Source organism: Nelumbo nucifera, chromosome 1, assembly GCF_055504915.1.
Source record: "Nelumbo nucifera cultivar China Antique chromosome 1, China Antique-T2T, whole genome shotgun sequence".
In the NCBI taxonomy this organism is placed as follows: Eukaryota; Viridiplantae; Streptophyta; class Magnoliopsida; order Proteales; family Nelumbonaceae; genus Nelumbo; species Nelumbo nucifera.
Genome location: NC_142649.1, coordinates 22,131,216 through 22,153,182, shown reverse-complemented (window position 1 = coordinate 22,153,182; position 21,967 = coordinate 22,131,216). Strand labels below are relative to the sequence as shown.

Sequence of the window (21,967 nt, the reverse complement as noted above, 5' to 3'; positions counted from 1 at the left end):
CAAAGTCAAACTGTTTGACGATAGAGTCAAACCGAATATTCTAACTCCTACAAGCTTGCTTAAGTCCATATATGGATCGATTAAATTTACATACCATGTGTTCCTGACTTGCAGCAACAAAACCTTGCGGTTGTTGCATATAGATATCTTCAGTAAGATATCCATTCAAAAACGCGGTTTTGACATCCATTATCCAAATCTCGTAGTCATGGTATATTGCTACAGCTAGTAGGATCCTAATGGATTTAAGCATGACCACGGGTGAAAAGGTTTCCTCAGAATCGATACCCTCTTTTTGAGTGTACCCTTTCGCCACAAGACGAGCCTTGTAGGTCTCAACCTTACCATCGGGACCCTTCTTCCTCCTAATGATCCATTTGCAACCAATTTCTTTTACCCCAGGGGGCGGATCTACTAGAGTCCATACTCCATTGGTCTCCATTGAGTCCATATAAACTCTCATGACATCTACCCACTTCAAAGAATCTATGTCCAACATAGTTTTCGTATAAGTCATGGGATCCTCCTCGCTAGTCGTGGTTTCCACCAAGTAACTTTCCTAGTCATAGCTGTAACGAACTGGAGGCCTGGATACCCAGGTAGATCTCCTAGGTTGGTTATTATCTGGAGCTTGTGGGACATCTCCCACTATCCATTAGCTCTCCTCATCAAGAACAACTTCCTGATGATGATTGTTCAGGATGTAATTAGGTTGGAACTCGGTTCAGCACGTCTTTAGATATAATTAGTTATTTAACTGAGTAATTAATTATCAATTAAGAAATTATTCAAAATTTCAAATTTTGAATTTGAATTTGAATTTAAATTTCAAAAAAAAATAATTTTATTTTTTTTTGCATTTGCATTCTAACATTTAGGGTTTGATATGTTTTAGAGAATGCATCATATAGGATTATTTAATTGCTGAAATCATCTTGTTAGTTGTTAATGTGGTAGGGTTTTTCATTTTTTTAATTACTCTTTTTTCTGAATTAATTTGTTTTATTATTTTGTTGCTGAATTGCATATTAGAGATAATTGTTCATGCATTGTAATTAGTTGCATTTATTTTATTTATTGTGTTTTTCCATTAATCCATTTAAGGGCAATCCAATTTAAATAAGATCAGGTGGGGATTTCATCACCCTTCCTTGGCCCAAAAACCACCACTCTTTCACATGCCGTTCACCCTAAACCTTAATTTAAAAGTTTGATAGCAAGATCCTTTAGGAGGTCCCACACATTTGGTTCAAAAGTGTACTGAATTTTAGGGAAGCTCATAATTACTTTCTATAACCGACGGTTGGTGTCCAAGGAAAGAGGTTAACCAGCTAAACCTAAGCAGGTTTTGTGGTTTCTTTTTTAGGTCCTTGCGAGAGCAAGGGGAGCCTCCTACATCCCCACTTCTTACCTTGCTAACCAAAGGAAGTGGTGTAGTTCCAAGTGAACCTAAGAGGATTCACATTGGTTGAACCACTAATTTAGGAAACCTTAGGTCAGCCCCTAGGCCGTGTGTGAAATGCTTGCATTCTTTTAATTTAAAAATTCAAATTTGAATTTAATTTTCTGGAATTTAAATTTCAAAATCTAAATTTGAATTTAAATTTCTAGTTTCAAATAAAAAAAGAGAAAATAACAAATTTAAAAATTCAAATTTGAGTTTAAATTTCAAAACCCAAATTTGAAATTAAAATTTCAAATTTCAAAAAAGAAGAAAAAGGGACTTCTGAGTTATATGTTGGGAAGGAGATCTCTGAGGAGAGAAATAGTTGAACCCATACTTGAGAAAGAGAGATACCTCCATCACCAACGACGCAACCAAATGGTTGGGACCGATGAAGAAGAGCCCAAAACGCTGAAGGAGTATTTCACTCTGACCAGTATAACCCTTCATCCTGCATACAGTTGTTGGATACCCAAGCCTTACAGTATGAGGTTAAATTAAGCACAATCCAGATGCTCCCCTCTTTCTACGGGAACCCGAGTGAGGACCCATACAAACACATAGATGAATCTCTAGAAATCAGTTCCACTATGAGGATCCAAAACTTTAATGACGATGCCCTTAGATTAACTCTTTTCCCTTTCTCCTTGAAAGACAAGGCCAAACACTGGTTTGGAACTATAGGGAGACCTATTAGAACTTGAGTAGAAATGCAGCAAGAATTCCTTAGAAAGTTATACCCTATAGGACAAACCAACACCACGAGAAGAGCCATCATTAGATTCACCCAAACACCGGGTGAACAAATTCATGAGTCTTGGATAGAATGAAAGAGTTGTTGAGAAAGTGCCCACACCATGGCTTATCCAAGTGGCAAATTGTCCAAGCCTTCTATGAAGGTTTGACTGATCAATACATGCAAATGGTAGATGTATCCTACAGGGAGGCATTTATGAGTAAAAGTGAGGATGAAGCATATGCTCTTTTCAAAACATTGAGTGAAAATTCCATCAACATTGCATCATTATATTCCTATGAGAGGTCGGTGGGACCCTCAAAGAGGGCAGGGCTCTACGAAGTCTGGAACAATATAGAGCCCAAGGCAAGAATGGACCTGAATGCAATCTCTAGAAAATTGGACAAGGTAGATCTTCTAACCCAAAGGCTTGATCAATTCTTCACCTATATCTAGTAATCGGGCCCATCTACCCCTTATCCTGAAGTTAGTTCCATTTGTGCCAGTCCGGCCCACCAAGTTGATGATTGTCCAACGGCAGCCTAGTTTCCGTCGTTTATCCAAGAACAGGTTCAAGTAGCCCAAAGTTTCTCAAGGACTAATAATGACCCATTTTCAAATACTTACAACCTTGGGTGGAGAAATTACCCTAACTTTTCTTGGAGGACACATCTACCTAACACACAGTCCTAGTAGTACCATCCATCAAACTCCATGGCCCAACAATTTTAGAGGCCACAAGTATAGAGCCAATTCCAGCAGACTTACCCTAGGAACCAACCGGTCCAACCTTATCAAGTTTACCCACAACCTCCTCAGACTAGTACGGTTGATGACAAATTCATGCAACTTTAGCAACTGATTCTAACTCAGCAATAGTCCATTGCTAGATTAGAGAGCCAAATAGGACATCTAGCAGAAGGCAATGTGAGGAGAGAAATAGGACAACTACCAAGTCAACCGGTTGCGAATCTTAAAAATTAGCCATTGGGTTTTCCTCTATAGCAGATTCAACCACCTCCTAAGAACCCTTAGTTTGAAAATGCCAAGGCTATTACGGCCTTAAGGAATGGAGGGATTTTAGAGGACCCACATGAGAAAAAGAAATTTGAAAACATCAGTGAAGAAGAAAATGAGCAAGAAGACCATAAGTTGGGGGGGAAGAAAAATGAAAGGAAAATTTAGAAGAATAACCTATAGTGAACCGACCTGTAGTTCCTTTTCCAACTGCACTCACAGATGGGCCATTGCGAAAGACGAAAGAGACTCACAACGAGGAGATTAGGGAGTTATTCAAGTAAGTCCATATTAACATCCCTCTCCTTGACGCGATACAACATGTCCCGACCTACACCAAGTTCTTGAAAGAGTTGTGTACTCAAAAGGGGGAGCCATGACTGGCCCTACAAAAAGTGATGCTCTTGGTAGATGTTAGTGCGGTTCTTCTAAACCAACTCCCTCGGAAAATGAAAGACCCTGGTGCTCTTCTAATAAGTTGTGTCATCTCTGGAATCACTTTCGACCAGGCCCTATTGGATCTTGAGGCTAGTGTAAATCTGCTCCCCTCTATTATTTATGAAAGATTCAGGATTGGCGAGTTAAAAATTACCCTAGTAATTCTGCAACTCGTTGATCGGTCAATCAAGACTCCTTGGGGTGTTATTGAGGACATCATTATCAGAGTCGATGATTGTTACTTCCCAGTGGATTTTATCATCCTAGACACGACCCCAATTGAGGAACTGAACCATAACCTGATAATCTTAGGATGTCTATTTCTAGCAACTACCAATGCAAACATCAACTGTAAATCGGGAGAAATGGACATTTCATTTGGGGAGCGAAAAATATGATTAAATGTATTTAGTGCCACTAAGTATCCAAACCTAGGGGAAGATGAGTTCAAGGTGGATGTAGTTGACGACCTTGTAGATGCCTTGTCTACCCTTTGGTTAGCTCAATTTGAGCCTTGTCTGTGTAAAGAAGAAAGCGAGTCTAGAAGTGTAGATGTGAGAAGTGAGTGAATACGTCTGGCTGAAGACGTTAAACTTAGTGCTGGTTGGGAGGCAACCCAACGAACTTTTATTTTAGTTGTCTTGTTAGAGTTTGTCTTTTCTTTTGAATAAGTTTCAAAATTCAGTTGGCAAATCCTGAACCCCTGTTGAATCCTTACCTCTTGATTGTTCCCTTTTGCCCAAGTCCCTTTTGCATCATTTTAGTCATGCCATTGGGGACAATGGCATTTAAGTTGGGGGGCGAGGAAAGAGAGAAAATTTTGAAAAATTGAGAGAAAAATAAAAAAAAATTATGAAGCTAAGCCTTTAAATATGTAGAATTAAAATTTCACTAAAAACCTTAATTTTTTTCCCTTGAAAGAATATTGAATTTTGTAGAGATTGGTAGCAAGTGACAGGAGTTAAATTGGTCTTGTTTGAATGTTGTTGAAACTGTTTAGAAATTGAAAATATTTCCAAGTTTGCCCCTATAAAAGATAAGAAGAGAAAGATTGAGAAATCAGATGAAAAACTTTTCAAATTAATAACGATAGTGGACTACCCCGAACAATGTTGAATTTTACACACAACAAAAAAAAAGAGAATAAAAGGTGAGTGGACACCCTAGACTTAGTAGCTGGGTTTCTTTACCTAAGTTAAGTGTCGAGATTCGCATCAAACGGGAAAGGGAATGCCAAAGACACTTACCTAACACTTTGTAACCGGGTCTCTTCACCTAAATCAAGTGTCGAGATTCGCATCAAACGGTGGAATGTAGCAATAAAAATGTGTGTGCATATCAAGTTTAGGGGTAGAAATCCACTATCAGAATTGATAAGATGAATACCCGCCTGTTTTTAAAAATCAAGCTCAGCTTATCGAGACAGTTTGCAAATGGAAGGGTATATAAGATTTTTAAGCAAAGTTTTTGTAATGTTCAAACTAGGACAGTTTTACCCCTTAAACCCAATACTGGTCTATACAAAGTTTGAGAATTCTAGAATAAGGATACTTGGCTAATTTTGTCAGGGATGATCTTGCAATGGGAATGATCTCTTTACTCGGTGTAATTTTAAGGCTACATTGCTAAGGGACTAGCAATGGTTAAGTTGGGGGTGTGATAACTCAGTATTTTGATGCCTTAAGGGTATCATTTTAGGGGTATTTTATACCTTAGACTAACTAATCTCTACCATTTTTCTGGTTAAATTCAATGTTGTGACATCTAGGGGTTCCTATACAAATTCTAGGTAAAAACTGGGAAATTTATTGAATTTTTTGCAGATTTTGGGAAGCTGGCGAGAATTCCAACTGAGAGAGGGGGTGTTATTGTGAAAAACTAAGCACAAGAGGGTGCCTCCTATCTGCTAAATACAGAAAGGTGCCCCTCCTACTATATTAGCATACTCCCCTCTCCTTAGCAAACCCTAGGGCGCCTCCCTATTCATTCTTTTCACCTCTAACAAACCCTAGCCACTCCTAACTGCTAAATCTTCCACCTTCCACTCCTCCCTAACATCTAATCTCAACCATCCAAGCCTTAAAAACCTCTCATACCCTTAGATCTTCACCATGCAATTTCCACCCTCCATTCTAGGCACCATCTCTTTAGCATTCTTACCCTAGGGCGCCACCTAAGTCATAATCCCCACCATTCAGCCTTTAGTCGCTAAATCCCAGCCCTCCACTTATAGGTGCCCTCTCCTTTTCACTCTAGCCATAGGATCCCTCTAGTTTAATCCTAACCCTCCATTCCTAAACCCTAGGGGCGCCCATTTTCTGCATAAACCCACTAGCCGCCCTTCTCTTTCTCTCTAATCTTAGTTTTGTCCACCCTTCTCTATAAAAAGGACCCCAGGGGCCCTTGAGAAGGGGTTGGTTAACCCAGTTCACAAGGCAAAGGCTTCTTCAGGGGTTCAAGGGTTAAAGGAAGGAGAATGCCCAATCCTTGTCAGGTGGGGTTCCTACAAGCAATTCATCTAACCTGCAACTGCCGCCACTGAAGCTGATCCACCATTTTTATTTTGTTTTATTTTATTTTCTTTTTGTTATTTACTTTTTCTAGCAATTTAATTTCTACAATTTTTTATTTTAGTTTGATTTAATTTCTGTTTTTTCTTTGTCTTTTGCAAATCTGAATTCACCAAGTTCAAGGCTAAGGTGTCTCGAGGGGTTCGAGGACTGAACGGAGGAGGAACGGCTTGCAGTTTGTCTTACCAGAAAGCTACCACCACTGGATTTGAATTTTAGCATATTTTTATTTATTTTCTTGTTAATTTCAGTTTTATTTAATTTCTTGTCTTTTTCAATTCAAAATATTTAATTTCAGCTTTAATAAATTATATTTTCTTATTTTCTACAAATCCCAAATCTGTTTTCCTTTTCTTATTTGTCTGGATCAAAATAATAATTTTTAACCTTGCTTCCCTGAGGATTCAACCCCTTCCTCACCACTAAACCACATTCTTTATTTAATTTTGAGGATTGGAAAAATATAAGTTATTGAATTGGTGTCCCGGGTGTTTGACGATGCATCCTGAGCGCACCAGCCATCAATCATTAAGGGCGTTGTTGGGGTTTTGCTACGTGTCCCTATGGAGATCTTTCTGAGGATTGGCTTTCCTTTCAGTCGGAGATCCTCATAGCCCACGTGTGCTACTACCCTTTTGCTTCTTACTTAACTAACCTGGCACTAGTGACGTCACTGCTTGGCGGGCGAGCTTTTATTAGACCTATGTGGCAACACATCACGTTCCCCACATCGACATTACGTGTGCAGCCAATACCCAAGTCCGATTCTTAACGAACCGGAATCCCATAATGGTTTTAGGGTTCATTGTGGGGCTAGGTACATGTGAAGCTTTACTGTAGGTTCGTTCTGAGTTCGTTTTGGTCTTGTGCTAAGCATAGGTTCATCGCAAGCATGTGGCGAACCGTGGGTTCATCGCATAGGAAAGATGAGCTGTTGGATGATCGCGAGCGTCCATGTGGTATCAATCTAATGTCTATCGTGCTCTGAGGGACTATGCGAGCACTATGTACCTACAATTAGTGTGGTTTGGACCAATAAGACCTAATGTTTGCCCTATGAACAACAATATGGTCTCTAGAAAGTCTCCCAAATGTTGTTAGACAGCAGTAGTTTTGGCTCTAGGAATGAAAATGGGGTGGGTTTGGGGCGGGGATCATACCATCCCCATCCCCGATTCTAAAACGAACCCTTTCTTTGTCCCCGATCCTGGCTGGGGATAAAATTTGTCCTCCATCTCTGATCCCCGACGGGGATGGGTTCCCCGTGGGGACCTGAATCCCCAAATATTTTTTTGATAATAATATTTTTTGAAAAATAAATTTACTTAGAATAAATTAAAAACTTAAATTATAAATAATGTTTTAAATATATTTTGATGTATATATATATAAAATAAATAATATAATAATATATATTTAATATATATATATGTAATCGAGGTCGGGGCAGGGCGACGACCTCAATCCCCATCCCCGACCCCGACCCCGATCGTGGATTTCTATTAATCCCATCCCCATCACCGCCCCACAAAAACAATCCCCATCTCCAACCCCATCAGGTCGGAGAAGTCAGGTCCCCGTCGAGGATGGGGAAAATTGCCGTCCTTATCAATACACAATTTGAACCACTTGCTAGCTAAAACAATCCCCATCCCCAACCCTAATACAGTTAGACAATAACAATTTTGGCCCATTGAGACCTCAACCTTTGGCATGTAAACAAACTCAAAACAAAGGTTTTCTCCTAAAAAGGAAAACATGAAATAAATAGGTGCAACTTCCAAAACAAAGTAAAAAAAGTGAGATGAATTTCCTGTTTTGTTTGTCCAATAGTTTCATCATAAACAAATCCAAGAAATTATTGCAATCCAAAAAGCACACAATGAGATGGAAACAAAAGCATAACATTTCAAAAGTTGAACATAGAATTGGAGATTTTAGAAACCTTTGAGTGTGATTTTCACGGTTCTACTCTCCTCTAAAACTCAAATGGATGAACTCTCCTTTGAAACTCAATTATTTTATTGTGGTTGAGATGAGTTTCTAAAACTTGAATCAAACTCTCTGAAGCTCAAATTACTGTGGCTGAGATGAGTCTCTAAAACTCAAATCGAAAAACTATTTGATGAGGCCAGATGAGTGCTTAATTACATGATAAACTCAAATTAAATAGAACTCCCTCTAAAACTCAAATTATTGTGCATGAGATGAGTTATCAACTCTTAGGTGAGGTGAGATGAGTGTTTAACTACTTGAAGACTCATAACATGATATGTTACTTGGCTAATAATTCACATAAATAGCAGAACATGGACGAACATGACTTACAACTCAATTTTTTTTATACCATGACTTGATAGAAGAAAATTACACGAAATTAATAAATACTTAAAATTAAAAAAAGGAGAAAAAAGATAGACTTCCTTGTTTCATATATATATATATATATATATGTTCGAGTCATGGTTGAGCTGGCTCTGGGTGCCACATTGCTGCCTAGTCACCTTGGCCACGTTGGCACCGTGTCACTATCTCTACAACACATATCGACTCCGTAGTCGCGACAACGCCATGCAATTTCCATGGCCCCCACCTTATCCTCCCAGCCACGTCTACTCTACGTCATGCACATAAGCATGACCAAGAACAAGAGAACGGATGGGGAAAACTCCGTTGGGGATTAGGACTCATCCTGAAGACCTCGGTGGCTAACCTCATCCCGATACCCCTGAAAGCCTAATTCGATCAAAACATGAACCTTTGGCTATAAAGAGATACTCCCCACTCGAGGTAAGGGATTCCAACTTCTAGCACTCATACCGATATACTGCTCGGACCAACACTGTTCTCTAACTGCTCGGCCTGACTCTTTGCTACCTTCCACTGACTTGAGCGTCGGAGTGTCTACGTGGGGATAATTCCTTGGACCTCTGTTACCTTTCTTGATTGCAGATCTTGAAACACGATTCCATCCTTCTACTCCGGCTCTACCGAATTGGCAAGGACTATCTGACTATGACCTCGGTTCATGCACCACCTCGGATCGAGCAATATATATACATTGCTCTACCGGTGACTCATAATATCTAATCAAGAAGTCATCTTCCAATTCTTACTATAAGAAAATTGCCAACCATTGTCATCTCATTGATTTCTCATTAGGATAACTCACCAAAAGCAATGGTAATTAATGCTACATTTAACATGTTTTCAAATAACCAGTTCTGATGAATTTTTTGATTTTGAGAATCATTAAGTTTTATGAATGAAAAATTCGTTGAACTATTGTTTTTTTTATGCGGGACCCGGGGGGTCAAAAACTCATCTAATTTCTAAGAATTTATTCTTTGAAGCTGAAATTGAGCTGAAACTTTAAGCACAAAAAAGAATCATTTTGGCTCAAAACTCATTCTTTAAATAGTTATTTATTGGCAAAATAAGAAGAAGAAGAGAATTGCCATTGCCACATTGATTAGAATATTTTTGTAAAAAAAAAATAATTAGTTAGATCATCAATCATTAAGTTAGAAAGAATAATAACATTTTTCGACAAGAATAATCGCATAATTATAATCTATTCTATCTTACAAGTTTTATGCAATACTATACTTAATAAAAGAATGCCTTGAGGGGGTTCTATTAGTTTTTTATATCCCAATTGTTTTTGGCAATAATTCTATTTACTTTTTCCCAAGAACAAATAAATATCATTCAAAATACTAATATAAACTATGAGAGCATTATTGACATTCTATGACCTTTTAGTTCCTCTATGAAATGAAGATACTCACCTAAAGAACTTTGTTGGAGGAGGTTCTAATTAGTCATGTAATTAATTTCAGCTAAACCTTAGGCTGTCTTTGGTTTAATAATAAGAGAAAGAGAGATTCTATTAGATCAAACGACAATAGATTTGACAACTATTGAAAAAACTTTTGGAAATAATGCAGATTTCTGAACTCCATTGCAGACTTATAAATATTCAAAATGTCAAAAACCCCACTCTATATATCAATTCCTACCGTGAATTAACATCAATTCTGAGCTGGCACCTACCTCAAGTGTACTTTGGGCCTAAAAATTCTGACCCCAGGCTGAACCATCATTCTCCCAAAAATTTTTACAATCACTCATGAAATGATTTATTTTGGATCAAGTGGAATTATGTCTCTAGGGGGCATAATCATGCTTGACTAATTGTTGAATTAGGTTATTCACCAACAATTGATTAGGAGTATTGATTCTCCGATGGAAGTTAAAAAGCCAAAGAATAAAAAGAAATTTCATCTGGCACCGTCATATCTAGAGAAATTAACATATACTTTTATTTATGAGGGGTAATACACATGCATTCTCACGTGCAAAAGGAAATTTCATCTGGCACCGTCATATCTAGAGAAATTAACATATACTTTTATTTATGAGGGGTAATACACATGCATTCTCACGTGCAAAAGGAGAAAGGAGAGATAAATGTATAGAGTGAGGATTTGGATTCAGTCCTCACAAAACATTGCTCACTCCTTACAGCCACTTGCAACCATGTATTGGGAATATCTCTATACTTGTATGTTTATATTTATGGGGAGATATTCCTAATGCATATATCTGTGTGAGGCTGTGAGTATGGTGTGAGCACCATTTTGTGAGGACTGAATCTGATCTCATAGAGTGAGAACAGAGGAAAATAAATGGAATTAAATTTTGGGATGGTCATCTTGAGGTGAATCCAAAGCAAACACCAACATTATATAATAAAGAATAGATGAAATAAACTAGGGTTATCAATTGACCACTGGTTAATTGGGCAACTCAGCTGAAGACCGGTTGTTTGGCTCAATTGGTAATTGGTAGGGATGGCAACAGATAGGGTACCCACGAAAATTGCCCTTCCCAGTCCTAAACCTGCCTAATCATCTTTGATCCAAATCCATTTAATTTTTCCTCTCAATTTCCCAAACCTATCATCACACAATTGAAATGAGATATGCATGCCAAATATCGAGATATTTGGCAAAAATAAACCCTATCCAACTCTGTATGTTAACTTTAATATAAGTAATGTGATTTTCATATTTCGGTTGGTATATGCATGCCAAATATCTCGATATCGCTTTTATGAAATGTTTTCTTATTTCATCTTTTTGTAGAAATAAAATTACATAAATATTTATTAATACTTAAAAATTAAAAATATAAACACCGATAATGCATCAAATAGGGTTTGGGGGTTAGATTGGGTTGCCTGAGGCCTCAATCCATCCAAAAATGGGTTGCGTTCAATCTCATTTCTTAAAAGCCCAACCCAACCTGGTCTGAAAATCGGGTTGGATTACTTTATAGCTTTGGATTGACCCAAGCCAAGTGCATGAGGTTCAAAATTCAAAGTGTTGAAATGTACATTGGGTGTTTCAAGGAGGGATGGCAATTTTGTGGGAACTTTTCCTTACTCGACCCATTCCAACCCTAATAGGACCCATTTATCAAGGGGGTGTTCTTTTTTTGGATTTTGAGATGGGGGAAAGTTGGTCAATGGGATTTTAATTACCATTGACCAAGAAACCTATGTTCTTCAAATTTATGTGGGGACCGGGGAAAGTTTATTTTCCTGGCTCCTAGGTGAGTAACATGTTTGGTTCAATTCTCATTCTTACCCAAGATGAAATTCTAAAATGGAAAAGAATGGGTAAAAATAGGCAGAATGAGAAAATATTGCTATGAACCAAACACTTGTTTCTTAAAAATATATTCTTTTCAAACTGACAAGTGTCCTATGTTGCTCATTTTCATTCTTCAAAAAAAAAAAGTGTCGATATTCACAAATCGCCAGCCTAGGGTCTCCAATAGTCAATGTTTACCAATTGGCATAGATATTTTGTAAAAGTACTTTCATAAAAATGCTTTTATAAAAGTATTTTTGTAAAAGAGCTTTTATAAAAGTACTTTCCTAAAAGTGCTTTTGTACTTTCGTAAAAGTGCTTCCATAAAAGTACTTTCGTAAAAGTGCTTTTATAAAAGTATTTCCATAAAAGTGCTTTCGTAAAAGTGCTTCCATGAAAGTGTTTTCGTAAAAGTACTTTCATAAAAGTGATTTTATGTGCTTTCATAAAAGTACTTCCATAAAAGTTCTTTCATAAAAGTACTTTCATAAAAAAATGCTTTTATAAAAGTACTTTCGTAAAAGTGTTTTTGTAAAAGTACTTTTATAAAAGTACTTTTATAAAAGCCATTATCTAATATGATAACAAAGGAGATTAAAATTGAAGCAAAAGAGCAATCTAAGTATTGTTTTTGTTAGGAGAAATCGAAGCAAAATGAGCCATGGTCAATTGGGTTGTTCTGGTTCGAGTTCAATCCATGTATTATTTTTGGGAGAATGACAATTCAGCCCATGGTCAGAATTTGTAGGCTCAAAGTACATTTAGGGTAGGTGCTAATTCGGAATTGATGCCAATTCACGGGCGGGTATGGGTGCATAGAGTGTGGGTTTTTGACCTTTTGAATGTTTATAGCTCTGCAATGGAAATCAAAAATCTACATTGGGCATGTTTGTACTTTTCCGTATTATTTTTTAGTTAGATGAGTTTTGCTAATTTTTATTAATTATTTATAAAATTAAAGAATTTATTAATATTTTAAAACTTATTAAATTTTAATATCTGAATTTATATTAATTAATTAACTAATTAATTAAAATTATATTCTATTAATTCATTTATTTTTAATCAAACTTATTTGAAATAATTAAAAGTAATATAAATTTACCCAAATTGTAATTAATTAGAAGTGTTATAATATTATTAAGTGAATTTTGTTAATGTAATATGTGCTAAAGTTTTGTCACTTAATTTTGAATCTTTATTAATGAATTTGTAAATTACTTTTTTTTTTGTCATAATGGGCCATTTATTCGATTCAAATGATCGGACCGTTTGACCCAGGAACCGAACCTCTTGTCCGGTTCAATTTTAAAAAACGTTGATTTGGAGCCCATCCATCCACACTGCAGGGATCATTGCAGTAGCATCAAAGCCCACACACCAGTTGGATTTCCAGATTTTTTTTGACAGTTCAAAAGGAGTTATTATGCTTAGAAAGAATTTTAACACATATCACACTCAGTAAGCAAATGCCAGATATATAAGCTTCATTATAATGATTCTGCCAATTATGTCCAAGTCCAACACATCACGAAATCCAAGAAATCCTTGGATATCAAAGTAGTAAGAAAATAATTTGGGATTGAAATGAATATACAAAGAAAAAAGGAAAATGGACTCTAATTTGGGTCCTACAATATAATTGTGTAAAATTGCTTTCCAAAAACAGATTTTAAAATGATTTTCTAGAGCCACTGATTATTTTGCTGTCTAGACTGACCTTTTTAGCTGAATTAGTTAGTGCACTGGGTGATATATACTGGAAAAAACAAACGAAATCTGAGGGGCAATTGATTTATTTTCTTTGCATCTAGAAGTTTTGATTTATTACAGAAAGTGTTTGATCATGTCGACTTTTCTTTCTTTCTTTTTTTTTCTATATGGGGGATCTCCCAGTGCACTGTTGTGATGGATCAAGAATCCCCATTTTCAATATTGGAGGCTCACCAGGGACTCAACTAGAGTAATTAATTGCCACCAACCATATGCATAGATAACTCGAAAATAATCTCTATGAGGACAATCATGATATACGAGACAAACACCAAGCTCCATGGCCCAGCAGCTCTAGAAGAGGCCAAAGCCTGCCCACTCAGCATCAGCTGCTCCTCGCGGGGACGATCGGGCAGACCCAGAGTAAAAGGAAAAGGGTGAGCCGCGGAACGGGGAGGGGGACCTCCTGCTCGACATGGACGAAGATGTCACAGACACAAATGAGAAGGAAGAAGGAGAGTCATGGAACGGGGAGAGAGGCTTCCTGCAGGTAGTGGTGGACGATAACCAGCGGGAGACTGTTTCGAGGTTGGAGGCATAATCGAACTCGGCCTCCTCCACCTGATCATCAGTGCTCTTCTTGCTACCCTTTCGTTTCGGAAATGGAGCGGGGAAGCACTCGAGTGAAAGACTTCTTGAGTGCGCTCTATGAGGCTGATCGAAGCGCCAGCGATCAGACCGTGGTCGAGAGAGCGAGCGCATGGAGCGGCTGCCGAGCTCAGCCGGAGGAAAAAAGCATAGGCCTGCAGGCGGGGGCTTGAGCTGCTGCCGTGGCTCGGCTGATGACTTTTGAGAAGGTGGTGGTGGTGGTTGGGCCTTGGGAACACCTGGTCGGATCTCCCACTTGAATGGCACGGCTCCTGGTCTCTTGAAGGACTCATCTATGGCCATCTTAACCGAAATAACTAACGAGGTAACTAACTAATAACTCTCCTGATGATCTCCTTCTCATATTTATAAATGCATTAGGGATGAATTTGGGTGTTGGGCTGGTCTCGGCGAGATCAGTGGCGGGAGGGGTGGGTGGGTCTGTGGACTGCAGGTCCATTGTGTATGCTGCTGCAAAATCAGAGTCGACATATTAAATCAAGTCTTATCAGGGTCTCATAGCATGAACATGTGCCCAAATATTCAAAGTTTTCAAACTGTCGGCATGGTCAAGATCAGTTAACATGAATGATCAATGGATCTCTCTCTCATGCATGTGCATTGTTTAGATGACTGAAAGCTTATTGCAGCTCACAGATCATTGTCACAAGATATTGGGACCCATCCTGGCTTGCTCAAGGGAGCTTATTCTATCTTGGTAAAATCATCACTGATCATCAGTGGGTAGGTTTTGATCTTGATATGATCGAAATTGGGGCTTGGTGGTAGGTGGGCTCCACTAAAGAGGTGATTTTGGGTTTCATTAGAGTTGAAAATTAATAATAGAGTTTTATTTATGGCGTAAATCATGGGCACAAGATATATAAATGGTTCAATGCTTACCCTTTCACCCATAATTGGGTGTATAGAGCTCACATCTGTTGTGACCATGGTCGCAGGAAATTTTGTCTAATACAACGCCAGACATGATTTTGTTTGTTTTGAATTCAAAGCACCAGGTGATCTGTCCTTTAATTAGATGGATTGCTAGCGTGTCGAGGTTGCCCCATTTAAACGATTTCAACTGTATCTACATTATCAGGCTTGATTTAGGGTTTGGTCCACTGAAAATTTAGGTGTAGTTTGTTTGCAGTGCAATTTGCACTGGTTCAAAAATTTGGGAGTGTAAATGGTTTAAATACAAATTCTAATTTATTTTTGTTTCAGTTTTTGCTTCATCTTATTCGTTTACGTCACCAATGAAGCAAAATAGAACTTGAAAACAGAAACAAGGTAAATTCCAAAATTAAATCAGAAATTGCATTCTTTTTACATGCACTTTTATGCATTTGTACTAGTACAAATGAAATTGTACTAATAAAAAAACGATTGAAACGAATTCCAGTCCCAACTTGACCTAAGTTGCGCCCCTAAATATGGTTGTAGTACATGCGAACTCTTGGTTGCAAAAATGCTCTTTGCAACTAGATTAATTATGCACATCTGCACTGTAGAATGGCCTGTTCATGGCTGGTGTCCTATTAATTGTCGATTTCAACAAACCTCCACTTTCCCATTGAGGCTAAACCACCAACTATGCTTATATCATTGTTTTAAGAAACTATTCATAAACGAAACCATTCTGACCACAGGTTTTTAGGTCGATGATTCGACCGTCCGATTCAAGTAGGTGGCCCGTTTTGACAATAAAAATTTTAAAAAATAATTAAAAATAAAAAACGTTTAAAACTGTTGAATGGATCAACGATTTGACTGCCTGGATCAACGGGTCATTGACTGATTCAATGATTTTTTGCCAATGACCAGATTTGAAGTAAAACAGAACCGGTTGCCTGAACGGTTCCCAAGCCAAACAGTCTGACTGCCCGGGTCAACGGCAGTTCAAAAATCATGCTTGATATAACATCTTATACCAAGAGTTACGTTCCCTTATAGTATTTCCATTCAAATTTGGTTACTTCTAGTTCTAGCATCTCTATTGTGAATATCTTAACTTGTCAAATAGGTCATATTAATTATGAACTTCTAGCTATGAAATATATGTATTTATTTCAATTTCTTCCGTAGATTCCCCCCAATGCATACTCAAATAATAACTTAATTTACTAATATATTTTTAGAAAATTGTAGTATTACTGGTGGTGCATTAATTAAGGAATAAATTAGCAGTTTTCTTTTATTTTTTCCTCAAAGTAGGGATGAGAGAGAGGAGGGAGGGAGGGTAATACGGTATAATAGAGCAGTAGTTATAGGCTGCAACTTGGGTGGGCTTGGGTTGAGAACATTTGTTAAAATTTGAATGGCCCAATGCTATGTAAATTTTTCAAATCAGGGTGCCTGATTTACGCCCCTATTATCTCAAATTATCCCATTCAAACTTGACCATAGGCGAAAAGAGGAGACGGATTATTCTTACTAAAATTTTGTCCTACTTGTACATAGATCTACATGATCTGAATGCAATTTACATGTATAGAAAATCACACAATTATATGAAAAACATGTTAAATCACTTGTTCTGTGTTTGGATAAGCTCCAACTACTGTATTAGATTATGTTTTTAAAAGAAACACTTGCTAAAGCTTAAAAATACTTTCTCTCACATTTTAGTTTATCACAGCCCAACGCTCAAAAAGTAGAAGTTTATCCAAACATAGCCTAATATTTTTCATATGTCCTTTTGCTTGGGTCATTTGGTTATAACTTCAAGCTAGTTGGCATTGATTCAGCAGACAGAAAACAAAGCAAAGCATGAGATCCTAAATTCTTGGCAGCAAAATGTGTCTCAGGCTCAATTTGGAAAGAGTACAAATGTAAATATGTACAGTACAAATACATACAAAGTATAAGGTTTTGCACTTTACATATTTGCATTCATATCCTTCCAAGCTGAGCCTCTCATGAACTAAATAAACATATGAGAACAAATTACTTGGCTAAGATTATGATCACATGGGGACTTGTTGGTTTTTGTTGCGACTCAAATCAAATTTAATGTTTTTTTTTTCACTTGTCTTTATGCGTTTGTTCATTCCTGTTTTTGCAGAGTTTTAAGAGCTTTTATCTCTCTAGTTTAGTGGAGAACAATGGAGTCCCAACGGTGCACGCTCACACCGAGCCAGTCTATCACATGTGCACATAGGGGGGCTCACAAGCCTAATTGAGTATGTGTATAAAGGGTGTCACCTCAACTACTAAGGGAGACTTCGGCTCGACACCTTGGTCATTGAGAGAGACCTCGGCTCGACACCCTGACCGCCAATAACCCTTGCACCTAGAAGGGTGAAATCAATATTTAAGGACAATGACATTTGTCGTACTTCAACTAGTTACTAATAAGTTTCTTATGTTTGATGCTTACATTCTTATAGTTTGTAAACTTTGAATTGCTCATTCTGAATTTTCATTGGTAGTACTTTTGATCTGTTGTAATTGTTAATAATTGGAAATATTTTCCTACAATACTTGTTCGGAATGCTATAAATTTTTATATAACTTTATTTATATCTAGTTTTCAATTTTCATTAAAAAAACTTATGCTTAATTATAATTTATACCTTATAATTCTTAAGTTTTAAGGGATGGGAAAAGTCTAAATATCTTGTCCAATCATAGAGTATGCATTGTCACAACTTTTAAGTGAAAATACAATTAATACTTATTTATTATTTAAATAATTATTATGTATTTTTAATTCTAAAATAATAAAAATAATAATTGAAGAAGAAATCAAATTCTCTATTATAGATATGATATATCATCAATAGATCTACAATATATTCAATCCTTATTGGAAAGTCAAATATTGTTAAAAAAATGGGCTGTTCTACTAGAGAAAACACAAAACGGGATCTGCTCCTCACACTTGGGCGCCTCACATGCACATCCACCATGCATTGGGAACATCTCCCATAAATAATAACTTATAAGTACGGGAGATATTCCCAATGCATGGTAGGATGTGCATGTGAGGCGCCATATGTGAGAAGCAGATCTGGTCTCAGAAAACACTGTTTTGCTACAATGATCGCCCTATCGAGTAGACCTGTTCATGGGTCGGGTGGCCCGATGGGCCGGTCTGGCCCCCAGACGGGCTTGAACGTGGTTATAGGCCCGCAGGTTTAAATTCAGGCCAAAAAATCCGGCCCGCAATAAATTCAAGCTGGGCTCGGGTTTTGTCAAAATAGCTTGGCCCGACCTAATATTAAATTTAAAGTGAGTAATGTGATTATGTCCATTTGAATACATTTTTTTATTAAAGAATGTAAAACTGTGTTTTAAAATATAAAAGAAAGGGGAAAAAAACCATCTTATAGGCCCCTTGTTCATTTAAATAGGAAAAAAAACTATCTTAATTTTTAATTCTAATTTGAATAGGGAAAATTGTTTTTTTTTATTAGGTCGGGCTTTGGGCTTTTTATTAGGACCGGGCTTGGGCCTAGCATATTTCCCTTAATGACAAGTGAAAACCCGGCCCGAGCCCGGCCCGGCCTGGCCTATGAACAAGTCTACTATCGAGTGATCACTGTAGCTCAAAAACGGGTAAGAAGGAAGTGATTTTTGCGGGTATAAGTGACCCACCCAAATAAGAATCTGAATCCAGTTTTATCTTATTTAATTCGGCCTATCCACCTGTCTGGGCCGTTTTCTAGGCCTAGTCAACTTAGGCCCAATCAAACTGTTTTCTTGACCCAAATAACTATTAATTACTTATAATTAATTTATAAATTGTTACATAATTAAGTAATTACTGATAATAGTTTATAGTTAATAATTAGTAGAAATTACTAAGAATCATCATAAATTACCATACCCAGTATTTCCAAAAATATAAATTACTGATTTTTTTATTAAAATTAATAAACTAAAAGAAATTACTAGAAATGAGCAAAAGCTTAGGAGTATTTTCTTTCTAGAAGTACCATAAATTACTAGAAACTACCAGTAAATTAGTAAAATTTTCAAATCATTATAAATTATCATAAACTACCCATAATTACCAAAAATTGTCAAAATCGTTCAACATCATTTCAACCTTTAGATCTCAATTAACTAATTATTTTTACATTCGTGAACAAAAATAATTTTTTTTCCATCAACTATATTTTTGTTAAATATTTCCTTAAACTATATTAAGTTTTATTATAGATCATCTTAGATTTTTGTGAACTGATTATACTTGGTAGGTTTCATATGATTTTTTTTTTTAATTTGTCAATAGACTTATTATTTCATTATCGTTTAACAAAACTAGTGCACTCACAAATATTAATAAAAATAAAAAATAAATCTAACCAACCTAAAAGTAATAATTGGATTGGATGTCGATTTAGATATGTCATAGCACATCTTATTTAAATATTACTAGTGTAAGGGGCACATGTGCAAATAAAGATGACAGGGATGACAATTTCTAACCTACCCGGTGGGTTCCCGCCCTACCCTATCCGATGGGGTGGTTTTTTTACTTGAAGGACAGGTTTTCGGGTAAGGACGGATTTTAGGATTCTACAACTCGTATGAGTACAAGTAGGGTATAGTATTAAGCTAACCCAACCCTCCCTAACTCACATATTATTGGAAATCATATAAACTTTATGTACCAAGTGTTGAATTTAATAATATTCTCAATTTTATGTGAAAGATAATTGATAGTTCATGTGTTTTCTATATGTCAATCAAATAATTAAAAATTTTGTTGTTTATTTGTGTTGTTTTACTTATTTATTGTTTATATATGACAATAAATAATAGAAAATTAGAAACAAGTTCTAAATCCAACCCGTCCTACCCTTGAATGCGGGGAGGGTAGGGTTGGAGAGGGTTTTGTGTTTTCATGTACGAGTAGAGTTTGGATCCTCAAAATCCAATCTGCTATAAGTTTTGAGGTGGATACGGGTTGGGAGGTTTAGAGAGAAGTGTAGAGTCTAGAATTTACAAAACCCTCCCTGAACCGGCCCCGTTACCATCCCTAGAAGAGAGGGCAAAATACAACTTCGTTAAAACTTGCAAGTAGGTATCCTATACTTTGGGGTAGTCTCATTTTAGTGTCTAAACTTACAAGTGTGCCGCTTTAATACTTGAACTTTCAAAAATCTACATTTAAGTTTAACTTGGTTAAACTAATATTACAAAGAGAGGAGTAAATTTACAAAATACCCATATTCTAACTCTTTTTTTCAAACAGAAACCAACCATGGCAAAGTAAGTGTTCGAAAGTGAGATTAATGTCAATGGACAGGTCAAGGTGAATTTACTTTGCCACCACCACTGGTTTGCATTTGAAGTTTTAAGGTAAAAACTATGAATAGCCAAGAAAGAGAATCAGAACATGGGTATTCTTGTAACGTTGCCCTTCTCTGTAACGTTGTTTAACGAAATTAGACCTAAAATCTATATTTCTAAAAATTGAGGTGCTAAGGTAGCATATTAATAAATTTAGGCCCTAAAATGAGAATACACCAAATTAAGTAACTATCTGCAATTTACCCAGTTTTATGTTATATTCATAGGGCCAAAGTGTGAGTTCACATCTGCACCCCACTTAGCACGCCCCACTACCGCCCTACATGAACATTTCAGCGTGCATGAGAAACATTTTCCGTTCTGATCATTGGGAGATGTTACCAATATATAATTGGGATGTCTTATGGGGGAGACCGGATCTGCTCCTCACATAGGGCGTTTCACACGCACATCCTATCATTTGGGAACATCTTCTATATTTATAAATTAATTTTTACGGGAGATGTTCTTAATGCACGGTAGATGTGCATGTAAGGCGCTCAAGTGTGAGGAGCAGACCCCATCCCCTTGTGGAGTGGTGTGGAGTGCATTCTATAGGGTGCATATGTGAATTCTCAAAGGGGTAATAACATATAAGGGCAACTTTTGAGGTTTAATATCAGTAGAAGTAATATATTTAAAAAAATTTTAAAAATAGGTTAACTTTTTAAAAATAATATCAATAAAGGGCAAAAACACTGTTTATCTTCTTCTTGCCATTTGTTCACTAGAGTCGCCGTTCGTCGCCACCTCTGGCAATGTCGCCGGAGGTAGAGGTGGCGACGGCGACGCTAGTGGTTTCTCTGATCAACGCCACCACCTCCGCCTCTGCCTCCGACAACATTGCTAGAGATGGGTGGAGACAGAGGTGGCGGTGGCAATAGGTAGAGGAATAACTACCAGCGCTGCCGCCGCCACCTCTACCTCCGGCTGCCTCTGGAAACATTGCTGGAGGTGGAGGCAGAGGTGGGTGACACTAGACGACGGTGGCAATTGACGGTGACAAACGGTGGCTCTGGTGAACAAATGGCAAGAAGATGAACAATATTTTTGCCTTTTATTGATATTATTTTTAAAAAGTTAACATATTTTTGAATTTTTTTTTTAAATATATTAATTTCATTGATATTAAACCCCAAAAGTTGCCCTTATATGCTAGAAACTCGTTCTCAAATCCCGGCTCGATAATCGACCCTAATCATTCAGGTGGAGCCTACCTCGCAAAGCTAGGGCCAAGAGTTCATGGAGAAGTTGAGCTGGATCTGCTCCTCACACAGGACGCCTCACAACGATCTCACAGCCACATCTACCGCGCAATAGAAACATTTTCCTTACTTTATGGGAGATGTTCCCAATTCACGGTGGGATGTGCGGTGTTAGGCGCGATGTGTGAGGAGAATATCTGTTCTCGGAGAACTTTGCTGGCACGTAAGCA

At 37.2% G+C, this 21,967-nt stretch overlaps 1 protein-coding gene across 1 annotated transcript; it reads right to left on the bottom strand.

The window, feature by feature from the left end:
- Positions 1-13,380: 13,380 nt before the first annotated feature.
- Positions 13,381-16,409, bottom strand: LOC104605800 (hydroxyproline-rich glycoprotein family protein). The gene has a single exon (XM_010270698.3). It carries the CDS (start codon positions 14,527-14,529, stop codon positions 13,933-13,935), a length of 597 nt encoding a protein of 198 aa, XP_010269000.1. The 5' UTR covers positions 14,530-16,409; the 3' UTR covers positions 13,381-13,932.
- Between the last annotated feature and the right edge of the window lie 5,558 nt (positions 16,410-21,967).

Excerpts from the sequence above, each read along its gene's own strand:
- LOC104605800 (XM_010270698.3), bottom strand. The coding sequence starts at position 14,529 with ATGGCCATAGATGAGTCCTTCAAGAGACCAGGAGCCGTGCCATTCAAG.